We start from the raw sequence: 24,876 nt of genomic DNA, 5'->3' as shown, positions 1-24,876 counted from the left end.
GGTCACCTCATTCCATTTAAGGGCGAACCCCATCAGCCTACCCCCTACTTGTAGGGTCCTGGAGGGCGGATTCTCACCCTTTCCACCTTTGGGATAGGACCAGCGTCCAGTTTTCCCTTTTCCCTTGTATGTTCTAGAGGGAATAAAGGATGGAGGGTAGGAGGAGGAAGGTCGCTTGAAGGACTCCTCCGTTGGTAGTCCCTGGCTTTTATCCGATGCCTTCTCCAGGAGGGTATCCAAGGAAGGTCCAAAGATTCTATGTCCTTGGAAGGGCAGGGAACAGAGCCTGTTCTTCGACGCGTTATCCCCTGTCCAGGCCTTAACCCAGACGGCCCTCCTGGCTGTGTTAGAGAGGGCTGCTGAACAGGCCCCAAACCTCACCGACTCCATAGAGGAGTCTGCCAGAAAGCCGGTTGCTTGTTGGAGGAGGGGAAGGCAGTTGGAGTGGTCTTCTCTAGAGCCCCTCTGAGGGATCAATGTCTGAAGTTGGTCCAACCAGACCGTCATAGACCTTGCCACAGATGTGGCCGTGAGGTTAGCTTTAACGGTCAGGGCCGCCATCTCCCAGGCCTTTTTTATTGCTGCATCCACTTTGGTATCTAGTGGATCCCGTAGTTGGGAAATGTCCTCAAAGGGGAGGGCTGCTTTCTTTGAGACTCTGGCAACCGCCAGGTCCACCTTAGGGACGGTTTCCAGGAACTCGATATCTTCTGGTGTGAAGACCATTCGATCCTTAAATTCTTTGGGCAGGAAGAATTTTTGTTCTAATTGCTTCCATTCTGTCAGGATCAGCTGTTTTAAAATGTCATTAACCGGGAATGACGGTTTTTGTTGCGGTAGGAGGAGCCCCCGGAACAGGCTATCTTGAAAGGATGGCTGCTGCGGCATCTCTTCCTCCACCTGCATGGTGCGTCGGACCACGTTTAACAGCTGACTCAGGTCCGCCGATGAGAAGAAGTATTTCCTTACATCTTCCATTGGTGGCATGGATTCTGAGGGAGAATCTTCCAGGAGTCCTTCCTCAGAGTCAGACTCCTCCATTTGTGTCCGCCTCGCCCTTTTCATGGGGGGCGGAAGAGAAAGGGAGGAGAGAAAGGCTTCAATTTCCTCGCGAATCATGGATCGGATGTCCGTCATGGCAGAGGAGCCCTCTTCACGGACCACTTTCTCTGTACAGTCCGCAAAAAATGGCTTGGTGTGGCCCTCTTCTAGCCGCCGCAAGCAAACCGGACATTTGCGCACTCGCCTTTTGGCCTCTCTAACTTTTCGCGCATCTTTGTCCTAAGAGACGGAGACAGCAAAAGGAACTTCCAGCACCTTGATTATTTGTCTCTCCTTCCTCCCCCCCGGTACCAGACCCAAAGGAGGTTTACTCACCAGCAGGCTGCTCTCAGCGTCCTCTCTGGCTGACATCTTCAGTAAAGGTGCAGAAAGGAGAGATGCAGGGGAATCCAGCCTTTTAAATTTCAAATTTTGGCACCGACACGCCCCCTTTAAGCGAGACCACACCCCTTTATGCGAGGCCCCACCCTCGCGTGACGCGGCCGCGCTGACGTCACGCCGGACCCGGGGGATACGCCGCATACAGAGGGACGCCGACCAGGAGGAACGCATGGAGCTGCTGCCGCGCGCACTCTGTCCGGACCGGCCCCAAGCCCCTGCTATTCCCCGCATACCTCTGCCTGATGGTGCTGCTGGATCTCCGCTGGAGACGCCGGGCTTCTGTTCCAGGCCCTCCGGGTACCGGGGCTGTTTCTACCAGTGCGACTACCTTCTGGGCAGCGTACTGGGGGAGGATTTTCCACAGGGGAAACAGTGCTGGTGGATCCTGCGGGTGAGGGTCCCCTCGTAGGGTCTCACCCGCGCAAGCTCTGTCAGCCCGACCAGAGAGTCGTCCCCCCAGGGGCCGACAGGCTGCATGCGAGTCTTCTTTCTTCATGCACCTCCAGCATACACCTGGAGGCTCCGCTCGGACTGTCCTGTAGGGACAGGAAGACACTGGTGAGCCGGTGGTGGGAGTTACCTTTTGTGTTTTTCCGCTTCCTGCCCCAACAGGGGTCCAGCGGACAACCTCCATGTGTATGCTGTCAGGATGACGAGGGGAAATGTAATCCCCTTTTTTAGTTATTTTTTAAACAAAAACCCTCCACATTTAGCATCATTTTTATCGCAATGACCTCAAACGCAGAAGAAAACGCACTCATTATTGAAGCCGCACAGTGAGCATTGCTACACCGACCAGTAATTTACCTTTTCTGTGTAGTAGCTTAAACGAACATGAAAGTTTCCGAGTTCCTGATGATTATCATCCTGGTTGTACAGATCCTTTAGCGTCTCGGGCTCCTGATGCTTGCAGAACTGTTAGAATATGAAGAACAGCAAAACGTCTGCGTTATGACATGTACGGATTGGGGAAAAACGTTAGACTCGCATCCACACATTGTGCAACAATCCACAGTCTAAAGGCCAGGCTCAGGCGGACGTAATTCACTGCACGTCACTTGCAGGAGGTGTGCCACATGCCATCCGTCGCCATGTACTAACTTGGTGTGCATGCGCCGAGTTACTAATACTATATCTGCTGGCTAAAGGGGTTAGCAGTAATACTCCCACAGATCCTGGCTGGTTCAGTGGTTAGACACTCCAGTGAAAGGTTTCTTTTCATTCGTTATGTAGTCATTTAGTGTTACCTTGGTTAATCATTCACCTCTATCTGAAACTTCCTGGACACACTCCTATCACAGTCACGGATGATAATTGGAGGTTCCTGTCATACAGTTATAATGGAGAGGATACTTCAGCCTCCTGACTTTATACTTATGATCCGCAGTTCATTTAGGTGCATATAGAATACAGAAGGGAATGGCACTGCCCTCCCAGCAGGCAGAGATGGTACAAGCTCTAACTGTTCGTGTGATTTTGTCCCGCTGCATCATGGGTGCAGAGATGGAAAAATGTGTTTTTGCCGGAGTGGCCTTTTAACCCCTTGAGTGGCACGCCCGGAAAATTTCCGGGACGAGCTTCACTGCCCATAGTGATATACCCCGGAAGATTTCCGGGCTATGTATCACTATGGGAGCTGCAGAGCACAATGCCACAAGCTGTGACAGTGTGCTCTGCCTGCACAGACCCACAGAGAACAAAGCAAGGGCTTTGAAAAACCAGCAGAAGATATTGCCGATAGGTCGGCAATCTACTGCACTGGTTTGTTTACAGGTTGCCATAGAGACCATCAGCTTGTCAGAAGCAAGCCGATGGTCTCTGTGGCAGGGAGAGCTGGTTGTTAGCTGTCAGAGGACAGCTAGGTACTAGCTCTTACAGCAGAGATCAGAGAAAACCTCCGATCTCTGCTGTGTTAACCCCTTACATGCTGCAGTCCATGTGACTGCAGCATGTAAAGGGTTGTCACTGCAGCATGTAAAGGGCTGTCACCATCGGACCCCCAGAATGTGATCAGGGGTCCTGATGGGTCCCTGTGGAAGTCCCCTAAAGGGACAAAAAAAAAAAAAGTTAAAAAATTATAAAAAAAATAATAAAAACACTTGTCTCCCTTTACTTTGTAAAAAAAATCAAAAATACAATCACACATGTGGTATCCATGCGTCGTAATGACCCAGAGAAGGAAGTTAATACATTATTTAACCCCTTAATGACATGGCCCCTTTTTTTCTTTTTTCCCCATTTTTTTTTCCTCCCCCGTTTAAAAAATCACAACTTGTCCCACAAAAAACAAGCCCTCATATGGCCATGTCAATGGAAAAATGAAAAAGTTATGGCTCTTGAGACGCAACTGCAAAACTAGTTGAAATTCAATGATTAGACCATTTTAAAAAACCTGCCCTGGTGGGCACGACAGGGTGGTAGGAAACCCGCCACTCAAGGGGTTAAAAAGGGGTTATCCAGAGTTGAAAAAAACATGGCTGCTTTCTTCCAAACACAGTGCCACCCAAGTCCATAGTGTTGTGTGCGGTATTGCAACTCAGCTCCATTGAAGTGAATGGGGGCTGAGCTACAATACAAGACACAAGCCATGAACAAGGGTGCACTGTGTTTGGAAGAAAGCAGCTATGTTTTTCTTAACCCTAGAAAACCCCTTTAAGGCCCTTTAAGGTCAGTATTTTGTATCTGTATTTGTGAACCAAAACCACCAATAAAACCTGCAGAGTGAAAGAATAATGGAAAGTTTACACTTCTGGATTTTAGATCCACTCCTGACTTTAGCCTACAGACACAGATGCAAAATACTGACCAGAATATTACCATGTGAATGGGGCCTACACCCAGCATTACCGATATCATTACAGCATACCCTATGGCATACGTCCCTGCCCACAGCCAGAAAGTCATAGGAGAAAATTCTGCCTTCAGCCAACTAAGTGGGAGGAACGGACTACATAGAGAGTTAATGCTGCACCCACTGAACTCAATACTAACCTCGCGGTCTAAAGAAAAATAGCATAAAAGAAAAATAGATAAAAAAGAGGAGGAAAGAAAGGAGGAAAAAACAACAATACGGTAAAATAACAAAAAAGAGTGAGAGGAGAAAAGGTGAAGACCAAGAATAATGCAAACAAACTGTGCAGCGCGGCACTTTATTGTGTAATTACCTGGCGATACAAGCTGAGGGCCACTGGGTGGTTCTGTAAGGTCATGAAGAAGTCTCCACGGTTGAACTCATGTTTCATATAGGATACTACGGTGTAAACTAAAACAACAAACGAAACCATCAGATTTTGTGCTCGAGAACATTTAAAAACCTGGGATTGGTCACAAACTGATTTCCCCACCCCCATTACACCCCCTTCTGTCATGGCTGTACACCTACAATTAGTTGGCCCATTTAGTTTTCACCATCAAAAAAAATCAAGATCCAAAAAAGGGAATTGTAACAAAAAGCTGTACTTATTTGTTGGCACTAGGTGTGCCCACTGGAATCAGAGAAGCTCTCCAGCTACAAGCGTGCAAAATCATAAAAGACTGACAGCAGAAAAACACACCCGGTCCAACTAGTCGGCCCGTATAAGGCTCTTTTTGAATTGATGATTTTCCAACCATGTCTGCTGAAAGTTTGTTCCAAGCATCTACTACTCCTTCAGTAATACATTTCCTGACGTTGCTTCTGATCTTCCCCCATGTACAAGGATTGTACAGAAAAATATCTATACTTGTAGAGGATACAAAACTATGTAAAGTAATCAACAAAAGAGGGGACGCAAGGAGATTGCCAGAGCACTGGATAAGTTGGGGATTTGGGCAAAAAAATGACTAAAGAGATTGAACACTGATAAATGTAAGGCTCTGCACACGGGCAGGATAATCCATGTCACCATTACACACTAAATGGGAAACCACTGGGGAACACCGGCATGGAGAAGGACTTGGGGGTTATAACTGTAAGCCTTACTGGAGCAACCAGTGTCAGGCAGCTGCTGCCAAGGCAAATAGGATCATGGGGTGCATCAGAAGAGTCTAGGGGCGCATGATGAGAACATTCTTCTTCCTCTTTACAAGTCACTGGTCAGACCACACATGGGATATTGTAGACAATTTTGGGCAGCGGTACTCAAGGACATATCAGAGCTTGAGTGGGTACAAAGGGGGCAACTAAAGTAATAAATGGAATGGGTGGACTACAATACGCAGAGAGGTTATCAAAATTGGGGTTATTTAGTTAGGAGAAAAAGACGGCTGAGGGCTGACCTAATAACCATGTATAAATATATCAGGGTACAATACACAGATCTCTCCCATCATCTATTATACCCAGGACTGTAACAGGGGGGCGCTCTAATAACTATGTATAGATATATCAGGGGTCAGCACAGAGATCTCTCCCATCATCTATTATACCCAGGACTGTAACAAGGGGGCGCTCTAATAACTATGTATAGATCTATCAGAGGTCAGTACAGAGATCTCTGCCATCATCTATTATACCCAGGACTGTGACAAGGGGAGCTCTCTAATAACTATGTATAGATATATCAGGGGTCAGTACAGAGATCTCTCCCATCATCTATTATACCCGGGACTGTAACAAGGGGGTGCTCTAATAACTATGTATAGATATATCAGGGGACAATACAAAGATCTCTCCCATCATCTATTATACCCAGGACTGTAACAAGGGGGCGCTCTAATAACTATGTATAGATCTATCAGAGGTCAGTACAGAGATCTCTGCCATCATCTATTATACCCAGGACTGTGACAAGGGGAGCTCTCTAATAACTATGTATAGATATATCAGGGGTCAGTACAGAGATCTCTCCCATCATCTATTATACCCAGGACTGTAACAAAGGGGGCGCTCTAATAACTATGTATAGTTATATCAGGGGTCAGTACAGAGATCTCTCCCATCATCTATTATACCCAGGACTGTAACAAGGGGGCGCTCTAATAACTATGTATAGATATATCAGGGGTCAGTACAGAGATCTCTCCCATCATCTATTATACCCAGGACTGTAACAAGGGGGCGCTCTAATAACTATGTATATATACACATCAGGGGTCAGTACAGAGATCTCTCCCATCATCTATTATACCAAGGACTGTAACAAGGGGGTGCTCTAATAACTATGTATAGATATATCAGGGGTCAGTACAGAGATCTCTCCCATCATCTATTATACCCAGGACTGTAACAAGGGGGCGCTCTAATAACTATGTATAGATATATCAGGGGTCAGTACAGAGATCTCTCCCATCATCTATTATACCCAGGACTGTAACAAGGGGGCGCTCTAATAACTATGTATAATATATCAGGGGACAATACAGAGATCTCTCCCATCATCTATTATACCCAGGACTGTAACAAGGAGGCGCTCTAATAACTATGTATAGATATATCAGGGGTCAGTACAGAGATCTCTCCCATCATCTATTATACCCAGGACTGTAACAAGGGGGCGCTCTAATAACTATGTATATATACACATCAGGGGTCAGTACAGAGATCTCTCCCATCATCTATTATACCAAGGACTGTAACAAGGGGGTGCTCTAATAACTATGTATAGATATATCAGGGGTCAGTACAGAGATCTCTCCCATCATCTATTATACCCAGGACTGTAACAAGGGGACGCTCTAATAACTATGTATAGATATATCAGGGGTCAGTACAGAGATCTCTCCCATCATCTATTATACCCAGGACTGTAACAAGGGAGCGCTCTAATAACTATGTATAGATATATCAGGGGACAATACAGAGATCTGCCCCATCATCTATTTATACCCAGGACTGTAACAAGGGGGCGCTCTAATAACTATGTATATATACACATCAGGGGTCAGTACAGAGATCTCTCCCATCATCTATTATACCAAGGACTGTAACAAGGGGGTGCTCTAATAACTATGTATAGATATATCAGGGGTCAGTACAGAGATCTCTCCCATCATCTATTATACCCAGGACTGTAACAAGGGGGCGCTCTAATAACTATGTATAGATATATCAGGGGTCAGTACAGAGATCTCTCCCATCATCTATTATACCCAGGACTGTAACAAGGGGGCGCTCTAATAACTATGTATAATATATCAGGGGACAATACAGAGATCTCTCCCATCATCTATTATACCCAGGACTGTAACAAGGAGGCGCTCTAATAACTATGTATAGATATATCAGGGGTCAGTACAGAGATCTCTCCCATCATCTATTATACCCAGGACTGTAACAAGGGGGCGCTCTAATAACTATGTATATATACACATCAGGGGTCAGTACAGAGATCTCTCCCATCATCTATTATACCAAGGACTGTAACAAGGGGGTGCTCTAATAACTATGTATAGATATATCAGGGGTCAGTACAGAGATCTCTCCCATCATCTATTATACCCAGGACTGTAACAAGGGGACGCTCTAATAACTATGTATAGATATATCAGGGGTCAGTACAGAGATCTATCCCATCATCTATTATACCCAGGACTGTAACAAGGGGGCGCTCTAATAACTATGTATAATATATCAGGGGTCAGTACAGAGATCTCTCCCATCATCTATTGTACCCAGGACTGTAACAAGGGGGCGCTATAATAACTATGTATAATATATCAGGGGTCAGTACAGAGATCTCTCCATCATATATTATACCCAGGACTGTAACAAGGGGGCTGGAGTAGGTTGGGAGTAGGTGGAGCCTTGCAGTCTGAGCAGAGCTGAGCTACTGAGCAGACGTGTCTGGAGCCCTTTCCCTCTCCCTGGAGAGGTGAGGGGGCCTCCATGAGTGTGCAACCTAGCACATCCTCCACCGTTCCCCGGGTGAGACCAGCGGGGAATGATGGTGTGTTACTGGTCTCAGGAGGAGAGCGATTAAGAAGATCCCAGAGGCTGATGCAGCAAGACTCCATAGAGAGTGCAGGCCATCCTGGAAAGAAAGGTGAGTCTTCCCAAGGACGGGATGGTGGCAGTTCCCTTATCCAGTACAAGGTGGGGTGAGCGCCGTCCCGGGGAGACCACCAACAAGTATAGTGCTAGAATTCATCTATGTACTAATGAATTTGAGGCATGCGGTCAGAGGCTTAAAAAGCTGCAGATGGAGCTGAAATCTTTGAAGGCTCGGGCAGAGACTGCTACAAGGAGAAAGGACCGTGACACTATATCAGAAGAGATGGGGAAGGTGAGAGAGGTCATCAAGCTTCATTCCACAAGAAAGGAGTATATTTTACAGAATGCTGGTGGATTTAAAGAAAGACTGAGCAACCAAGAGAGATTCCACAGCATGAGGAACCTCTCTGGGAAGGAGTTAGCAGTGACCTCGGTGTCTGACAGTGAGGAGGATGAGGCAGGTGTAATGGCGTCTCCAGGTGTGATGTCCTGCAGGGCGTCTCCAGATCTATCACCTGTGGAGATTTCCCAGCCCATCCCCCCAAGGCAGCCCAGCCCAAGGCTGAGTGCTTCTTACTCCTCAGATGAGGAGGAAAGGGAGGGAGAAGGTGGTTATTTAATGGCAGAAATTAAAAGAATGGAATCCCCTACTAATCTGTCTAATCTTTCTTTTGGGGACGACCTACCTGAGGAGGGCAAAGAAAGATCAGGAAAAGGCAAGCAGAAGAAAAACAAGAAGAAGAAGCAATTACAGGTCGTATGCACACGTTTTGTACCTTTTCCTAGCCCCTCTGGTCAAACAGACTCGGCATCTGTGGTGGTCCCGGGAATGGATCAGAGGGAGAGAATCTTTCCCAGCGGCACCCAGGGGGAGGATGGGAAAGACTCCCCTGCTCAGCCGACCCCAGTACCAGTAATGGTGTTGGATGCTGAGCAGGGAGGGAAAGGTATGGCATCCGTTTTTAGTCAGGCACCTGCGGTGGGTGTTGAGACTCCCATGGACTGCACGCTCGCGGGTGGCGTGCCGTCTTCCGAGATAGACCCCGCCCTCCGGAGCACGCAGGCATCCGGGGAGGGGGTGCAGGCTATCACCTTATCAGAGGTGAATCCTGATGCCCGGAGCAGGCAGACATCAGCGGCGGTGTCAGAGTCTGGGCGCGATATTGCAGCTGCTCCGGCAGCACGGGACACCAGGGCATCGGCGGCGGTGCCGGCATCTAGGAAGGGGGCGGAGCCTAGTGACGTTACAGTGGCAAAATCGGTGACATCAGGTCATGGAGGTCAAATGGCAGTTGGAGTGAAGAAGGCTTCTCCTGTTTCAGGGGTACTAGTGTCAACAGGGATGCAGGTGGTGGGACGTGAAAGTGTGAAGGAGGTCCAGGGGAAGGGGCTACATGAGGGTGGGTGTAGCATATCTACTGTGATTGCAGAGGAGGAGGGTGGTAGTAGGAATGCCGGTAGGAGCACTGAGGATGGTAGTGGATCCAGAGTCACAGGAGGGGAGGAGAGGATGTCTGGGATAGTACAACAGCCAGAGTCTAGGGATGGGAGGGCGGTTTGTCCAGAAAGGGATGCTTTGGGGATGATTGCCCACCCATCTGGTGCTACAGATAATAGGACTGGTGCCCAGGAACAGGCCAGGGCTGATGTTGCCGTAGTAGGGGGTGCGGTGGGGGCTGTGTCTGACCCATCTCCCCTCCCGGTGGTGCCTGGCCCCAAAAGTTATGCTGGAGCGGTTACCGGGGGGGGCAGAGAGGCCTTTTTCCCGTGGGGCTGGACAGGGAAATTTACAGCGGCGTCTCTTGGAGGCCCTGAGGCGGGGAGAAAAGACGGCCAATATAGAGGGTGAGCAGGTTAACCTCGAGTTCTGGATCCAGCGGCATGGACTTGGGGCCTTCCGAGAGAATAGAGGGAATTGGTCGCTCCCAACAAGCGGGCCATCGGGGGCCAGAAGGAATGTAGTCCGTCTTCGGCACATAGGTAGCAGAGATACATGCCCAAAACGGGGGAAGGTGGTTGAGCTCCTGCTGAATATGGGCTTCAGGGCATATGACATCTTTGCCCTGATCCATCCTTTTGGCACCTCAGAGTTTGATATCAGCTTTGTTCGGTCAGAAGGTCTTGAACTTTTCTGGTCGAATTATGAGCTGGTTCAGACTAGGCCCGACTGGCGGGATTTCGAGGTGATTCCCGTTTCCCGCCAGGACACGGTGAAGTCAGTGACCGTTTTAACCCGTAATGAGTCACTGTCGTTCAGTGACATCATGACCTGGATATCTCGTTACGGGGAGGTGCAGGGTAACCCCACAAAGAACCGTGACGAGTACGGCATCTGGTCTGGAGCCTGGACTTTCCTGGTGAAATTGAGGCGGTCCGGAAACTCTGTTACCCACATTCCCTCCTCTGCTTTCTTGGGAAGAGATAGGATCCTGGCCTTTTACCAGGGGCAGCCGAAGGTCTGTCACAAGTGCGGTGACCCCACACATTTCAGTGCGGCATGTACCAAAGTGATGTGTACATTGTGTGGGGGAGAGGGTCACCATGCCGCCTCGTGTACAGACATTCGCTGCAACCTGTGTGGTGTCCTAGGACACCCCTTCAGTCGCTGTCCTCAGCGTGCCCGTGCTGATGTTGCTCCTGATCCGACTGGGGTACCCCGGGGCAGCGGGGCCTCAGCTGGAGAGGGGGAGGGCGGAAGTAGGGGGTCTGGAGGTCCGGTGATGGAAAAAGGTGGAAGAGTGAGTAAGACCAGACAGCAGATGTCCCGAAAGGAGGCAGGGGAAGGGGGGGAATCTAGTAGGATGACCCTGGTCCCTGTTTCCCAAGGGCCAGTGACCACCTCTGAGGACATAAGGGGCAGCGATTTGGAGGAAGAGGTCAGGAGACTGGCAAGAGAGGAGGACGAAAGGTCCAGTTCCCTATCAAGTTCCCATCCAGAAGACAGTTTGGATGAGGAGAGTAGGGAATGGCAAAAGGAAAAACGTAAGAAGGGTAAACAGAATAAAAAGAAGGGGAAAAAGAAATCTTCTCCCCCTCCAGGTCAGATGCTAAAGGAGGGCCAAACCGGCTCCCCTCTGGTCATCTTAACAAACCGCTTTCAGACTCTGGAAGGAGGCGACCCTGAATCCTCCTCATTAGAGGAGGAGGAGGTGGGGGAGCCAAGGAATAGAGTAGTGCCGGTGGGGGACGTCGCTCCCCTCCCCCCTGGGGGGCCACAAGTTCCTCCGGGGGTTAGGGGAGACTCAGTGCCACGGGACAAAGGTGAGGGCTCCTCTCCGAATCTGGAGGGGGGTTCGCAAAAAGAAATAAACAATCATGTAAAAAATATAAATATTGTAGAAATGGATATGTCGGAGTGTTTAAAAAGGGGTGGTAGGGATTCTGGTGGGGAATCGGGTAATGTAAAGAAGAGAGCTGTCCAACTCGATCACCCTTGATGGCGGCACTCACCCCGTTGACGTTGGCGACCATTAATGTCGCTAGCATTAACTCTGATATGGCTCGCTTTATGGCCTTTGATTTTTTCAGCCGGAATGAAGCTGATATTTTGTTTTTGCAAGAGACCAGGCTAACAGACCTGGCCAGTATCCATAAAGCAAAGAGGGAGTGGACTCATGGGCCCTCCTATTGGTCTCTTGCGGCCGAACCATATAGCGGGGTGGCGGTTCTTTTTAAAACCGCAGCGGTTGAATGCAGACGGGTAATCGAGGTGGAAATGGGGAGGTGCTTGGTCTTGGACGTCCTTATGAGAGGTCAAGAGCTTCGGCTCATAAATATTTATGGTCCTCAGAGCAAGAACGAGAGGAAGGACCTCTTCATAAGGATCAAGCCCTTTCTTTTTACGAGTCGACTGGTGATCTTTGGCGGAGACTTCAATAATGTCTCGAGGCTCTGTGATAGGGGAGGTGCCAGAGACAAGTTGGCTTACGACAGCGTCGCTTTGAATAATATAGTGAGTGAGGCTCGCCTGGTGGATGTCCACGTTCGGCACACCACAGGCGACACGGGGTTCACTTTTTATCGAGGTAGTTGTAGATCTAGAATAGATAGCCTCCTCCTTTAAATAAAACCTGTCTCCTCACCAATTCTGGTGGTGGAATTCTCCGATCACTGTTTAATTATGTTTTCTCTGAATGTTTCAGAAACCCCTCGGATGGGAAGAGGTTTATGGAAGTTAAATTCGGCACTCCTGGAGGAGGAGGAAATAAGACAGTCCTTTGAGGATTTTCTGCAGAGCCAGCTTCCACTGATGGGCCTTTGTAACAGTAAGTCAGAGTGGTGGGAGATCTTCAAGAAACGGGTTGCAAAATATTTCCGTGAGCTCTCAAACCTCAGAAGTTTGACCCAGTACCGTTTATATCAAGCTTTGAGGAGGAAACTCGAGCAAATTGTCTCGACTGGGAGCAGCCGTGAGGAGGCCTCCAGGGTGAAAGCCTTGCTGAAGGGATGTCAGTATGATAGGCACACATCTTTAGTTTTTGAGAGGGATTTCGGGAAATTCCGCTCGCCCGACCCCTACAGAAACTGTAAGTTGTCAGTGAATAGTAGGTTGGTAACGGGTCTGGTTGATAGTACAGGATCTCTGAAAAGGTCCAGTTCAGGGATCTTGGAGGTCGTCAGATCTTTCTACTCACACCTTTTGGCAAGGAAAGATCTAGATCGAGTCAAGATGTCGGCTTTCCTGGCTGATACCATCCCTGAGCAGGGGGTGGCGTCGGCGCTTGACGTTTTGACGGAACCGATCAGGGAAGAGGAAGTGAGACTGGCCTTTGATGGGCTTGCGCTCAAGAAAACACCCAGGTCCGGATGGCTTAACATCCGAATTTTATAAGACCTTTAAGGAGCTGTTGGCTCCCCTGTTGACCGAGATATTTAATGAATGTCTATCCTCGGGCATTCTGCCAGAGTCAATGAGGAGGTCGGCCCTGATCATTTTGTCAAAGGGTAAAGATCCATCCCGGATTGAGAATTGGCGTCCCATAGCACTTCTCAATACGGACCGGAAGGTTCTTGCAAAGATCATTTTTAACAGGTTGGTGCATTTTGCACCCAAACTACTTTCGGGGGACCAGCACTGCTCTGTTCCTGGCCGAAGTACTTTCAGTGCTGTACTGGGTGTCCGGGAGGCTGTGGAACAGGGTAGGGCCGGTAATTGGAAAGGGTTCTTGCTGTCCTTGGATCAGGCAAAGGCCTTTGATAGGGTTGACCATGAGTACCTCTGGTCAGTCCTTCTGAGATACGGTTTACCAATAGGGTTTATTGATTGGCTTAAAGTTTTGTATGCAGGGGCTGAGAGTTTCCCGCTGGTGAACGGTTGGGTCGGGCGCCCCTTTGGGGTGGGGTCCGGTGTCCGCCAGGGTTGTCCTTTGAGCCCATTGCTATATGTGTTCGGAATTGACCCCTTTTTAAGGCGGTTGAGTGGCGGACCATTGGCGGGGGTCGGGATGAGCCTGGAGGGGCCGGAGTCTGCACTTAAGGCGGTGGCCTACGCTGACGATGTCACTGTCTTTGTCTCGTCCAAGGAGGAGGCTGGATGGGTGATGTCAGAGGTGGTTAGGTATTCGGAGGCTTCCGGATCCCGAGTCAATTGGGACAAGTGTGAAAGTCTCTGGCTGGGGGTAGGAGATCCTGATTTCAGTCTCCCGGACACTCTCCCGGAGCCTCAAGAATTTGCAAAAGTTTTAGGCATCCAATTTGGCCAGGGTGATTACCCAGGGAGAAATTGGGACAGTAAACTGAAAGATGCCAGTCAGAAGGTTGACCAGTGGAAGGGATGGTCTTTGTCCCTGAGAGAAAGGGTTAGCCTTATCAAGACTTTCCTGCTCCCGTTGTTAATCTATTTGGGCAGTGTATGTATCTTGCCGGAGCCTCTCTGGACACGGGTCTATAGTCTGTTCTTCCAGCTGTTGTGGGGGAACCGACTAAACCTAGTAAAGCGGGAAGTCACATACCGCACAAGGAGACTAGGGGGGTTGTGTATGGTCAACCCTGTGGTATTCCTAGTGAATACCTTTCTTAAAACCAATATAGCAAACTTCTGGAATACAGGAAGGGCTCCGTTGTGGGTAGTCTCCTCTAAGGCATGGTTTCAGCCTTTCTTCCAGGAATGGGAGACAGGAGGGCGTGTGAAAGATTTTCGTTCAACCCATGGACATCTCCCGGCTTACGTTGCGCCGGTTCTGAAGGTCATCCGTCGCTGGGGTTTGGGAGCTGAGGAGATTAGGACTCTGTCAAGGAGGTTCCTTGATAATAGGGTTCTGGTCACCCGCTTCCAAAATCCACTGGCCCTCAGGGACTGCCCAGGTCAGGACCTAGAGGTAGGGTTAGTTTTGTTAAATTCAGTAAGGGTCCCATTGAAGTTTTGGGATTTGGCCTGGCGCTCCTTCCATGGTAAGTTGTATGTGAGGGATAACTTGAAGTACAGAAAGGTGGAGGAGAGGGACTGTCCCCGGGAGGAGTGTGGCTCTGTAGTGGAAACTATGGAGCATTTCTTACTTCAGTGTCCCTTTAATACAGAGGTCTATAGAAGGGTAGGGGCTTCCATCGGTTGGCCTAGGCTGGCTGTCCTCTCCTATCCTGAGTGGGCCTATGGGGCATTCAGAGATCTGGGTGGACGGGACAGGTGCACATTATATCTAGTTAGTCTAGTGGTTAGGTACTACACGTGGCACGCGCGGTGTTTAGTTTCGACGCGTCAAAAAATCCTCCCTGTGGATGTGGTGTGTAGGGACATCCTCGGTGACCTGGTGAAGGTGCGTTCTTTGGAGTTCAACAGGTTTGGTGCACTCAGGGCCTCTCGCCTATGGAGGGGTCTTTCTTTTGGAGTGCCCTAGCCCGGGGTCTCCTTTCCCGGTGATGGGCTAATTTTATTCTATTCACTTGATAGCTTTTTGTTTTAGTAAATAGAGGAAGAAAAGAGGGCTTGTAAGCCCTGAACGTGAGCTTCTTAATGGTATAAGGTGTGTGGTATGTAGGGTATAAGGTGTGTGGTATGTAGGGTATAAGGTGTCGTATTAGTATAAACTAAGAAGAAGAAAGTATAATATAAAAAAAAAAAAAAAATAAAAAAGTTTATATTTCTGTCCATTATTTCTGTAGACGGGTATTTGGGTTATGTTTTCTTTTTGAGATATGGTTTTGTTTTTAGGTTTATATTTAGGCCACATGGGGGAAAAAAGAAGAGGGGGTTAAAAAAAAAAAAAAAAAATGCGTGTGTGTATATATATTGCGTATGGTAAACTGTATTATGGAGAGTATAATTATCACTAATGAATAATGATGTATATATTCCAGTTGTAAGAGAGATGGGTCAGTGCAGCTCCTGCTGTGGCTTCTGCTACAATTTCTGTAACACATCTTTGTGCAGCATCGGTCTCGGTGGGGTATGACCTCCTTAGTAATTGTATCCTTCTCTATTCTGTTTCCGGACGGACGGTAAATACCTGAGGAACACCTGGAGTCCGAAAAAAAGGTCCCTAACCAGAAAACATCTGGCTTACAAGGAAGTCTGAAGTGGGCGCATACTGGAGGTCCCATGGATACAGTTTGAAGCAAACCTGTTTCTGTTGTCTTGGACATTTCTGTTGTTTTCTTGGCTTAGTCCAAAAGGCTTGTTTTGTTATGTTTTTCATTTTTCTAATAAAATAGAGTTACAGAGATCTCTCCCATCATCTATTATACCCAGGACTGTAACAAGGGGGCGCTCTAATAACTATGTATATATACACATCAGGGGTCAGTACAGAGATCTCTCCCATCATCTATTATACCAAGGACTGTAACAAGGGGGCGCTCTAATAACTATGTATAGATATATCAGGGGTCAGTACAGAGATCTCTTCCATCATCTATTATACCCAGGACTGTAACAAGGGGGCGCTCTAATAACTATGTATAGATATATCAGGGGTCAGTACAGAGATCTCTCCCATCATCTATTATATCCAGGACTGTAACAAGGGGGCACTCTAATAACTATGTATAAATATATCAGAGGACAGTGTAGAGATCTCTCCCATCATCTATTATATCCAGGACTATAACAAGGGGGCGCTCTAATAACTATGTATAGATATATCAGGGGTCAGTACAGAGATCTCTCCCATCATCTATTATATCCAGGACTGTAACAAGGGGGCGCTCTAATAACTACGTATAGATATATCAGGGGTCAGTACAGAGATCTCTCCCATCATCTATTATACCCAGGACTGTAACAAGGGGGCGCTCTAATAACTATGTATAGAAGGGGTCAGTACAGAGATCTCTCCCATCATCTATTATACCTAGGACTGTAACAAGGGGGCGCTCTAATACCTATGTATAGATATATCAGGGGTCAGTACAGAGATCTCTCCCATCATCTATTATACCCAGGACTGTAACAAAGGGGGACTCTAATAACTATGTATAGATCTATCAGGGAACAGTACAGAGATCTCTCCTACCATCTATTATACCCAGGACTGTAACAAGGGGGCGCTCTAATAACTATGTATAGATACATCAGGGGTCAGTACAGAGATCTCTCCCATCATCTATTATACCAAGGACTGTAACAAGGGGGTGCTCTAATAACTATGTATAGATATATCTGGGGTCAGTACAGAGATCTCTCCCATCATCTATTATACCCAGGACTATAACAAGGGGGCGCTCTAATAACTATGTAGAGATATATCAGGGGTCAGTACAGGGATCTCTCCCATCATCTATTATACCCAGGACTGTAACAAGGGGGCGCTCTAATAACTATGTATAATATATCAGGGGTCAGTACAGGGATCTCTCCCATCATCTATTATACCCAGGACTGTAACAAGGGGGCGCTCTAATAACTATGTATAGATATATCAGGGGACAATACAGAGATCTCTCCCATCATCTATTATATCCAGGACTGTAACAAGGGGGCGCTCTAATAACTATGTATAAATATATCAGGGGATAATACAGAGATCTCTCCCATCATCTGTTTATACCCAGGACTATAACAAGGAGGTGCTCTAATAACTATGTATAATATATCGGGGGTCAGTACAGAGATCTTTCCCATCATCTATTATATCCAGGACTATAACAAGGGGGCGCTCTAATAACTATGTATAATATATCAGGGGGCAGTACAGAGATCTCTCCCATCATCTATTATATCCAGGACTATAACAAGGGGGCGCTCTAATAACTATGTATAGATATATCAGGGGTCAGTACAGGGATCTCTCCCATCATCTATTATACCCAGGACTGTAACAAGGGGGCGCTCTAATAACTATGTATAGATATATCAGGGGACAATACAGAGATCTCTCCCATCATCTATTATATCCAGGACTGTAACAAGGGGGCGCTCTAATAACTATGTATAAATATATCAGGGGATAATACAGAGATCTCTCCCATCATCTGTTTATACCCAGGACTATAACAAGGAGGTGCTCTAATAACTATGTATAATATATCGGGGGTCAGTACAGAGATCTTTCCCATCATCTATTATATCCAGGACTATAACAAGGGGGCGCTCTAATAACTATGTATAGATATATCAGGGGTCTATCTAAATCTGCTTACTCTCACAGAAACGTGGATACAGCAGTCTGACACGGCCTTCCCTGCTGCATTGTCTTATAACAGCCTGCAGTTCTCCTATACCCCGAGACTGGAAAACAGGCGTGTTGGTGGAGTAGGTGCCCTTCTCTCCCCGAAATGTACCTACAATGTCATTCCCCCCCCCCCCCATACCTTCACTCACTTTCCCACCGTTTGAGGTACATATGCTACGGCTTTTCCGCCCGCTGTCCATGCGAGTAGCAGTTATCTACAGCCCCCCAGGTGCTCCTCGCCTGTTTTTGGACCACTTTGCTGCCTGGCTCCCCCACTTCCTATCCTGCGAAATTCCAGCCCTCATCTTAGGTGATTTTAACATCTCCCCATCTGCCTCTCAGCTTCTATTGCTCACCTCCTCCCTTGGTCTTTCACAACTCACAGCCTCTCCCACTCACAGGGATGGAATGCCACCGACTGTCTGTCCTCTTCTAACACTATGTCCTCTCTCTACCAAAACTGAACCTCTCAAACTGATCTTCTGGTGTCCGCCCTCTGCTGACCGACCTCATCCTGATATCTCCAACTCAGTATGTGGCACCATAACTCCCAGCACACCCGCTGCCTTGCGGTCATATTCGACTCCGATCTCTCATTTACCCCCTACATCTAATCTCTCACCCGAACATGTCAGCTGCACCTCAAGAACATCGCAAGAATTCACTGTGAACTCGTTAAAAACACTCACTGTTGCCCTCATCCACTCTCGGCTTGATTATTGCAACTCGTTGCTGATCGGACACCCCTGCACCAGACTCTACCCTCTCCAATCCATCCTAAATGCGGCAGCCAGGCTCATCTTCCTGTCCAGCCGCTACTCGGATGCCTCTGCCCTGTGCCGGTCACTGCACTGGCTGCCCGTTAAATACAGAATTCAATTTAAACTCGCTACCTACATTCACAAAGCGCTTCACAGACCCGCACCACCCTACATTGCCTCCCTCATCTCAATCCACAACCCAACCCAGCCCGGGCCCTTCGCTACGCTAATTAAATCAGACTGAGTGCCCTATAATTCGAACCTCTCATTCCCGCCTCCAAGACTTCTTCAGAGCAGCACCAGTCCTCTGGAACGCGCTACCCAAAACTATCCAGGCAATCCCCGACACACACAACTTCAGGCGTGCTCTAAAAACACACCTCTTCAGGGAGGCATGCCATATCCCCTAAACCAAACCCCTTCGTACCCCCCTGATAACATGCTCCCTGACCTACTGACTGCAATCCCTGCTAGCTGTAATCAACCGCCCTTTGCAGTCATACCGATTCAGCCACTGTACGGCCTGATGATTGTCTGAGTATAACATCCCTCACTCTCCAACTCGCCATACCGCACACATCTGCAGCCCTTTATCTTCTGTATCACCCCACTATTTGTAGTATGTAAGCTTGTTGGAGCAGGACCCTCACCCCATTACTAGTAGTATGTAAGCTTGTTGGAGCAGGACCATCACCCCTACTGCCTTCATCAGCTGATTACTATGTAACCGTGGTTTTTGTATTTTTGTACTTTTGTCTCTGTGTATTCCCCCTGTCTTTGTAAGCGCTGCGGAATATGTTGGTGCTATATAAATAAAGATTATTATGTTATATAGCTGATTACTCAGGAGGGTCGGTGATCCGGGGATTATTCCGATTGCCTGATTTGGAGTCAGGAAGGAATTTTTTCTCTAAAAGGAGAACAGGCTTCTACCTCAAGGGGTTTTTGTTGCCTTCCTCTGGATCTAAATTGCAGGATGATACGCAGTACCCCACACAGGATACTGCATCTGGTTGCCTCCTAGTAAGGGCTTATATCCACGGGCGTTTTTTTCACCGCGTATTACACGTGCGTTGCACACACGCATGATACACAGTGAATGGAGGCAATGAAAGTCAATGGACTCTCATTCCTCCATGCACACCGGCATTTGGAAACGGCGTATCCATATGCAGGAAAAATAAATGAGCCCTAAGGCAACGGATTCCCAAGCCTGTTACCATGGAGGAAGCCCAGTACATGGTTTGCTACTCTGCGACATGTTGAGTGTTTTGCCACATCACTTTGCACTCTGCTTTCACAGCTACAGGTCTTGCTGCAGTATCCTGAGGCAGTTTAGGGCTATACTGCTCTAAAGGGTCACCACTGAGTGAAAAGTAAATCTGAGGCAGACTTAAATACATTCAGAGTTCTGGATGACATTACCTTAACATCATTAGTTTTGTACACCGTGTTCTCCTTTTCGGCTTATTTGCTGCTGTTTGCACCCAGTTTCATATTTCTGTTTCAGGTCCATTTTATCTGCGGTTTGCAATCCACTTTCAGGTTGGGCCCTGTAGCAAGCCTACTATTCTGACAGTAGTTTCCTGTCCTGTATTTCATTCCCTCACTTCCCATGCTGCATTGCACTGTCTCTGGTGTAAGTGGGTGCAGTGGGGGGGGGGGGCAGTACCTGAATGCCCACCTCTCTACTCTCCCAGGATGATCTAGGCATTTAGAGAGACATTCTGACTAATGCACTATAATGTGCGTGTATGTAATGTGTGCACATGCAGACACGCACCCACATGCTGTAACAGTAGGACTGTGGAGATTGTTATCACAGTGTCTACAGATCTGTCAGCCTGCAATCTGTAAGTGCAGGGGAGCTGCCACTCCCCCTGTTGTAATGGAAAGATTCATGTGTCCTTGTTACTAGTGAAGCTCTGTAAGGGAGCCCCCTAGTGGCAGCCACTTCCAACGTGATTTACATTGGTAAAGCAACAACATTTCTAATGCAAGTATATTACAGAAATGATGAGACACAAGCTAGCAGATGAGCAGAGGGGGTCTGAAAAATTACTGCCCCTCTAATATTTTTTTTACTGTTTAAGACAGCCATTATTTAAGTGGTTGTCTCAAAAAAGACAGCAACTGTCTGTTTTAGCAGACCCAAGCCCCGATTCGGAATAGATAAATGCAATACTACATTTTCCCTGCAATGCCTCCCTGGCCAAGGCTTCCCCTGCCAGGATCTGCACCTGGGCAAGCAACTGTTTACTGCCGGGATGGCATTCTGAAAGGGCATCACCCCGACGAGACAAATCAGCTACATATGGATATCAGGATCTGTAGACATGTAAAAGCTGTCCTCCTCTTAAATGCTCATGTTCAAGAGACTTCAGGGGGAGGACGGCGTACATTCCATCTCTGGTCTGCTCACCAAGGTCAGTGTCTCCACTTTCAATAGCTTTGCCAAGAGCAAGGTTACTCCTCTTCATCTTCAAAAGCAAAGGCACCTGATCCTCAGATTTAGGCTCGTATTCTAAGAGCTAAAATAGTGATAGATAAGGGAAATGAAATTAAAGTCAAGACCTGAAAAACTAAATCCTGCAGTGCTCAAACGTAAATAGAAGAAAGTTTTATAACTTCATCTTTACATTTAACCCCTTAAAGAGACTCTGTCACCATCTCTTTGCCGTTCTGGCATGGTGCCAGTAACACTGATCACAGGGATATGTCTGCTGTCTGGATCTGTATAGTACTTTGGGAGAAACTGCCATTTTAGTAATAACAACCAAACAAAGAGGACTACCGGAAGTAGTCCCCAATATTCATGAGCTGTAAGCTAGCTCCACTCAACCCACCCTTCAATGGGTGACTGAATGCTCCCTGCCCATTACCTTACATAGTGGCCAGAGGGCAGGATGGGTGTGGCTAGCTACAGCTCATGAAGTCTCTCCTAAACTACTGCACAGACCGATATGGCAGACCTATCACTGTAATCAGCGAAACTGCTTAGAAGTGGACACGGACACTCTTATCACAGTTAGGCCCAATGTCCACGGGCGAGTTCAAGTTGCAGGGCAACTCGTGTGGGAGATCCGCAAAACAAGCCACCTATAGGGAAGCATGGGCATCTGCAAATTAGAGCATGCGGATTTGTTTTGTGGACCTTTCGGTCCAGAAAACAAATCCTAGCATGCTCTGTTCTTGTGCAGTTCCCACACGGACAGCTTCCATTAAAGTCAGTAGAAGCTGTGTGATCCGTGGCCTACCTGCAGCTGACCCTGCGGACGGCCCACGGCTCCTGAGGAATAGCAGGAGATTTCAAAAAATAAATAACTAAAAAATCTGTACTGCGCATGTCCAACGGCAAGCTGTGAGGACCATGCACAGTACAGTGAACCCGGAAGTAGCAAGGTCTGCGCGGCCGCTGCAGCCTGCAAGATACAGGTACGCAGGGCTCACCGGCTGTGAGCACGGGCGCATTCCGTGCGGGATTGCCCGTGAACATGAGGCCTTACTAATGGTGATCTCACAGCTGCTGTCACACTGTATACTTATACTCTGTAGCTTATTTAGGTGAATATATATGGTATAATTAAACTGCCTCCTCAGCAGGCAGAAATGGTATAGCCTCTAGCTAATGCTGTGCGGATGGATCATGGGATTGGTGTGAAAGTAAAACCAAAAATATCAGTATCAAGATGGTGGCTGCTAAGGACCAGACAGGAGGCTGCACTGCACAGAAGTGGCTGCAATACACAGAGGAGCCCTCCAGAGTGTGACAATCAGATGGTGGGATGGGGGCGTTAGGCAAATGTGTTTTTGCCGGAGTGGCCCTTTAATGGTTTCTATGGCTTCTGCCCACTAGTGATAGATTTCACATGCACAACACTATTAGAAGAATTTTCTTCCATACAGTCTCTACTTCTTTTAATACATAACATAATATATATCTAGTTTTATGGAGAAGGATTCGGTAGAACTTGTGTTCTGTTCATTTCAGTCTCTGCTTATACTGAGCTAAGAGGTCCAGTGGGCGGGGCCATCAGTGATTGACAGCTGTTTAAGAGTGTGCATACAGAAATATCTGTCAATCACTGATGGCTCCGCCCACTGGACCTCCAAGCTCCGAACGAGCAAATGTTTAAATGAACAGAACACAAGTTATACTGAAGCTTTCCCATAAAACTAGATATCAATCAGCTCAGCTCCTCCTGCCCTACAGCATGAGGTCTACAGAATAAACAATTTCCAATTAGACAGGTTCCCTTTAACAAGTTAATGAACAGTCAGATGAGGAGGCTGACACCTACTTTAATTGCCAGTTCTGTTCTTCCACAGTCACATGCCTTTGAGGCAATCTCAGAATAAGAAATCCCCGCAGTGTCTCCAAGTTTCTGATTGATGGCCTGCGCCACCTCTTCATCCGATTTCTCTTTCTGTTGAACCTAAACAAACAGATATGTATAGTAAATGCACACACGGACCAACAAGAGAAAAGGGAAATATTAACAGGAGTCAGATGGGCTCATAGGAGCTGAAACGCTGAGTCTGGGGATGTAAGTATTATACCATGCTGTTTAACCATTGCATGCACCTAGCGGACCGGGGCGCCCATTCTATGCACCTAGCGGACCGGGGCGCCCATTCTATGCACCTAGCGGACCGGGGCGCCCATTCTATGCACCTAGCGGACCGGGGCGCCCATTCTATGCACCTAGCGGACCGGGGCGCCCATTCTATGCACCTAGCGGACCGGGGCGCCCATTCAATGCACCTAGCGGACGGGGCGCCCATTCTATGCACCTAGCGGACCGGTGCGCCCATTCTATGCACCTAGCAGACCGGTGCGCCCATTCTATGCACCTAGCGGACCGGTGCGCCCATTCTATGCACCTAGCGGACCGGTGCGCCCATTCTATGCACCTAGCGGACCGGTGCGCCCATTCTATGCACCTAGCGGACCGGTGCGCCCATTCTATGCACCTAGCGGACCGGTGCGCCCATTCTATGCACCTAGCGGACCGGTGCGCCCATTCTATGCCCCTAGCGGACCGGTGCGCCCATTCCATGCACCTAGCGGACTAGTGCTCCCATTCCATGCACCTAGCGGACTAGTGCTCCCATTCCATGCACATAGCGGACTAGTGCTCCCATTCTATGCACCTAGCGGACTAGTGCTCCCATTCTATGCACCTAGCGGACTAGTGCTCCCATTCTATGCACCTAGCGGACTAGTGCTCCCATTCTATGCACCTAGCGGACTAGTGCTCCCTTTCTATGCACCTAGCGGACTAGTGCTCCCTTTCTATGCACCTAGCGGACTAGTGCTCCCATTCTATGCACCTAGCGGACTAGTGCTCCCATTCTATGCACCTAGCGGACTGGTGCTCCCATTCTATGCACCTAGCGGACTAGTGCGCCCATTCTATGCACCTAGCGGACTAGTGCGCCCATTCTATGCACCTAGCGGACTAGTGCGCCCATTCTATGCACCTAGTGGACTAGTCCGCCCATTCTATGCACCTAGTGGACTAGTCCGCCCATTCTATGCACCTAGCGGACTAGTCCTCCCATTCTATGCACCTAGCGGACTAGTCCTCCCATTCTATGCACCTAGCGGACTAGTCCTCCCATTCTATGCACCTAGCGGACTAGTCCTCCCATTCTATGCACCTAGCGGACTAGTCCGCCCATTCTATGCACCTAGTGGACTAGTCCTCCCATTCTATGCACCTAGTGGACTAGTCCTCCCATTCTATGCACCTAGTGGACTAGTCCTCCCATTCTATGCACCTAGTGGACTAGTCCGCCCATTCTATGCACCTAGTGGACTAGTCCGCCCATTCTATGCACCTAGTGGACTAGTCCTCCCATTCTATGCACCTAGTGGACTAGTCCTCCCATTCTATGCACCTAGTGGACTAGCCCTCCCATTCTATGCACCTAGTGGACTAGCACTCCCATTCTATGCACCTAGTGGACTAGCCCTCCCATTCTATGCACCTAGTGGACTAGTCCTCCCATTCTATGCACCTAGCGGACTAGTCCGCCCATTCTATGCACCTAGTGGACTAGTCCTCCCATTCTATGCACCTAGTGGACTAGTCCGCCCATTCTATGCACCTAGTGGACTAGTCCTCCCATTCTATGCACCTAGTGGACTAGT

At 48.2% G+C, this 24,876-nt stretch overlaps 1 protein-coding gene across 1 annotated transcript in view; it reads right to left on the bottom strand.

Moving 5' to 3' along the window:
- Positions 1–24,876, bottom strand: part of VPS16 (VPS16 core subunit of CORVET and HOPS complexes) — a 105,989-nt gene that overhangs the window by 24,649 nt on the left and 56,464 nt on the right. Inside the window, exons 16-19 of the mRNA XM_066577288.1 lie at positions 23,021–23,155; positions 21,142–21,250; positions 4,608–4,705; positions 2,251–2,358 (exon numbers count right to left, since the gene is read on the bottom strand). Of these exons, the coding sequence (XP_066433385.1) occupies positions 2,251–2,358; positions 4,608–4,705; positions 21,142–21,250; positions 23,021–23,155 (450 nt within the window). The remainder of the gene's footprint in view (positions 1–2,250; positions 2,359–4,607; positions 4,706–21,141; positions 21,251–23,020; positions 23,156–24,876) is intronic.

The sequence above is a fragment of the Eleutherodactylus coqui genome, chromosome 8 (genome assembly GCF_035609145.1).
Source record: "Eleutherodactylus coqui strain aEleCoq1 chromosome 8, aEleCoq1.hap1, whole genome shotgun sequence".
NCBI classification, from domain to species: domain Eukaryota; kingdom Metazoa; phylum Chordata; class Amphibia; order Anura; family Eleutherodactylidae; genus Eleutherodactylus; species Eleutherodactylus coqui.
This window is presented reverse-complemented; position numbering and strand designations above follow the sequence as displayed.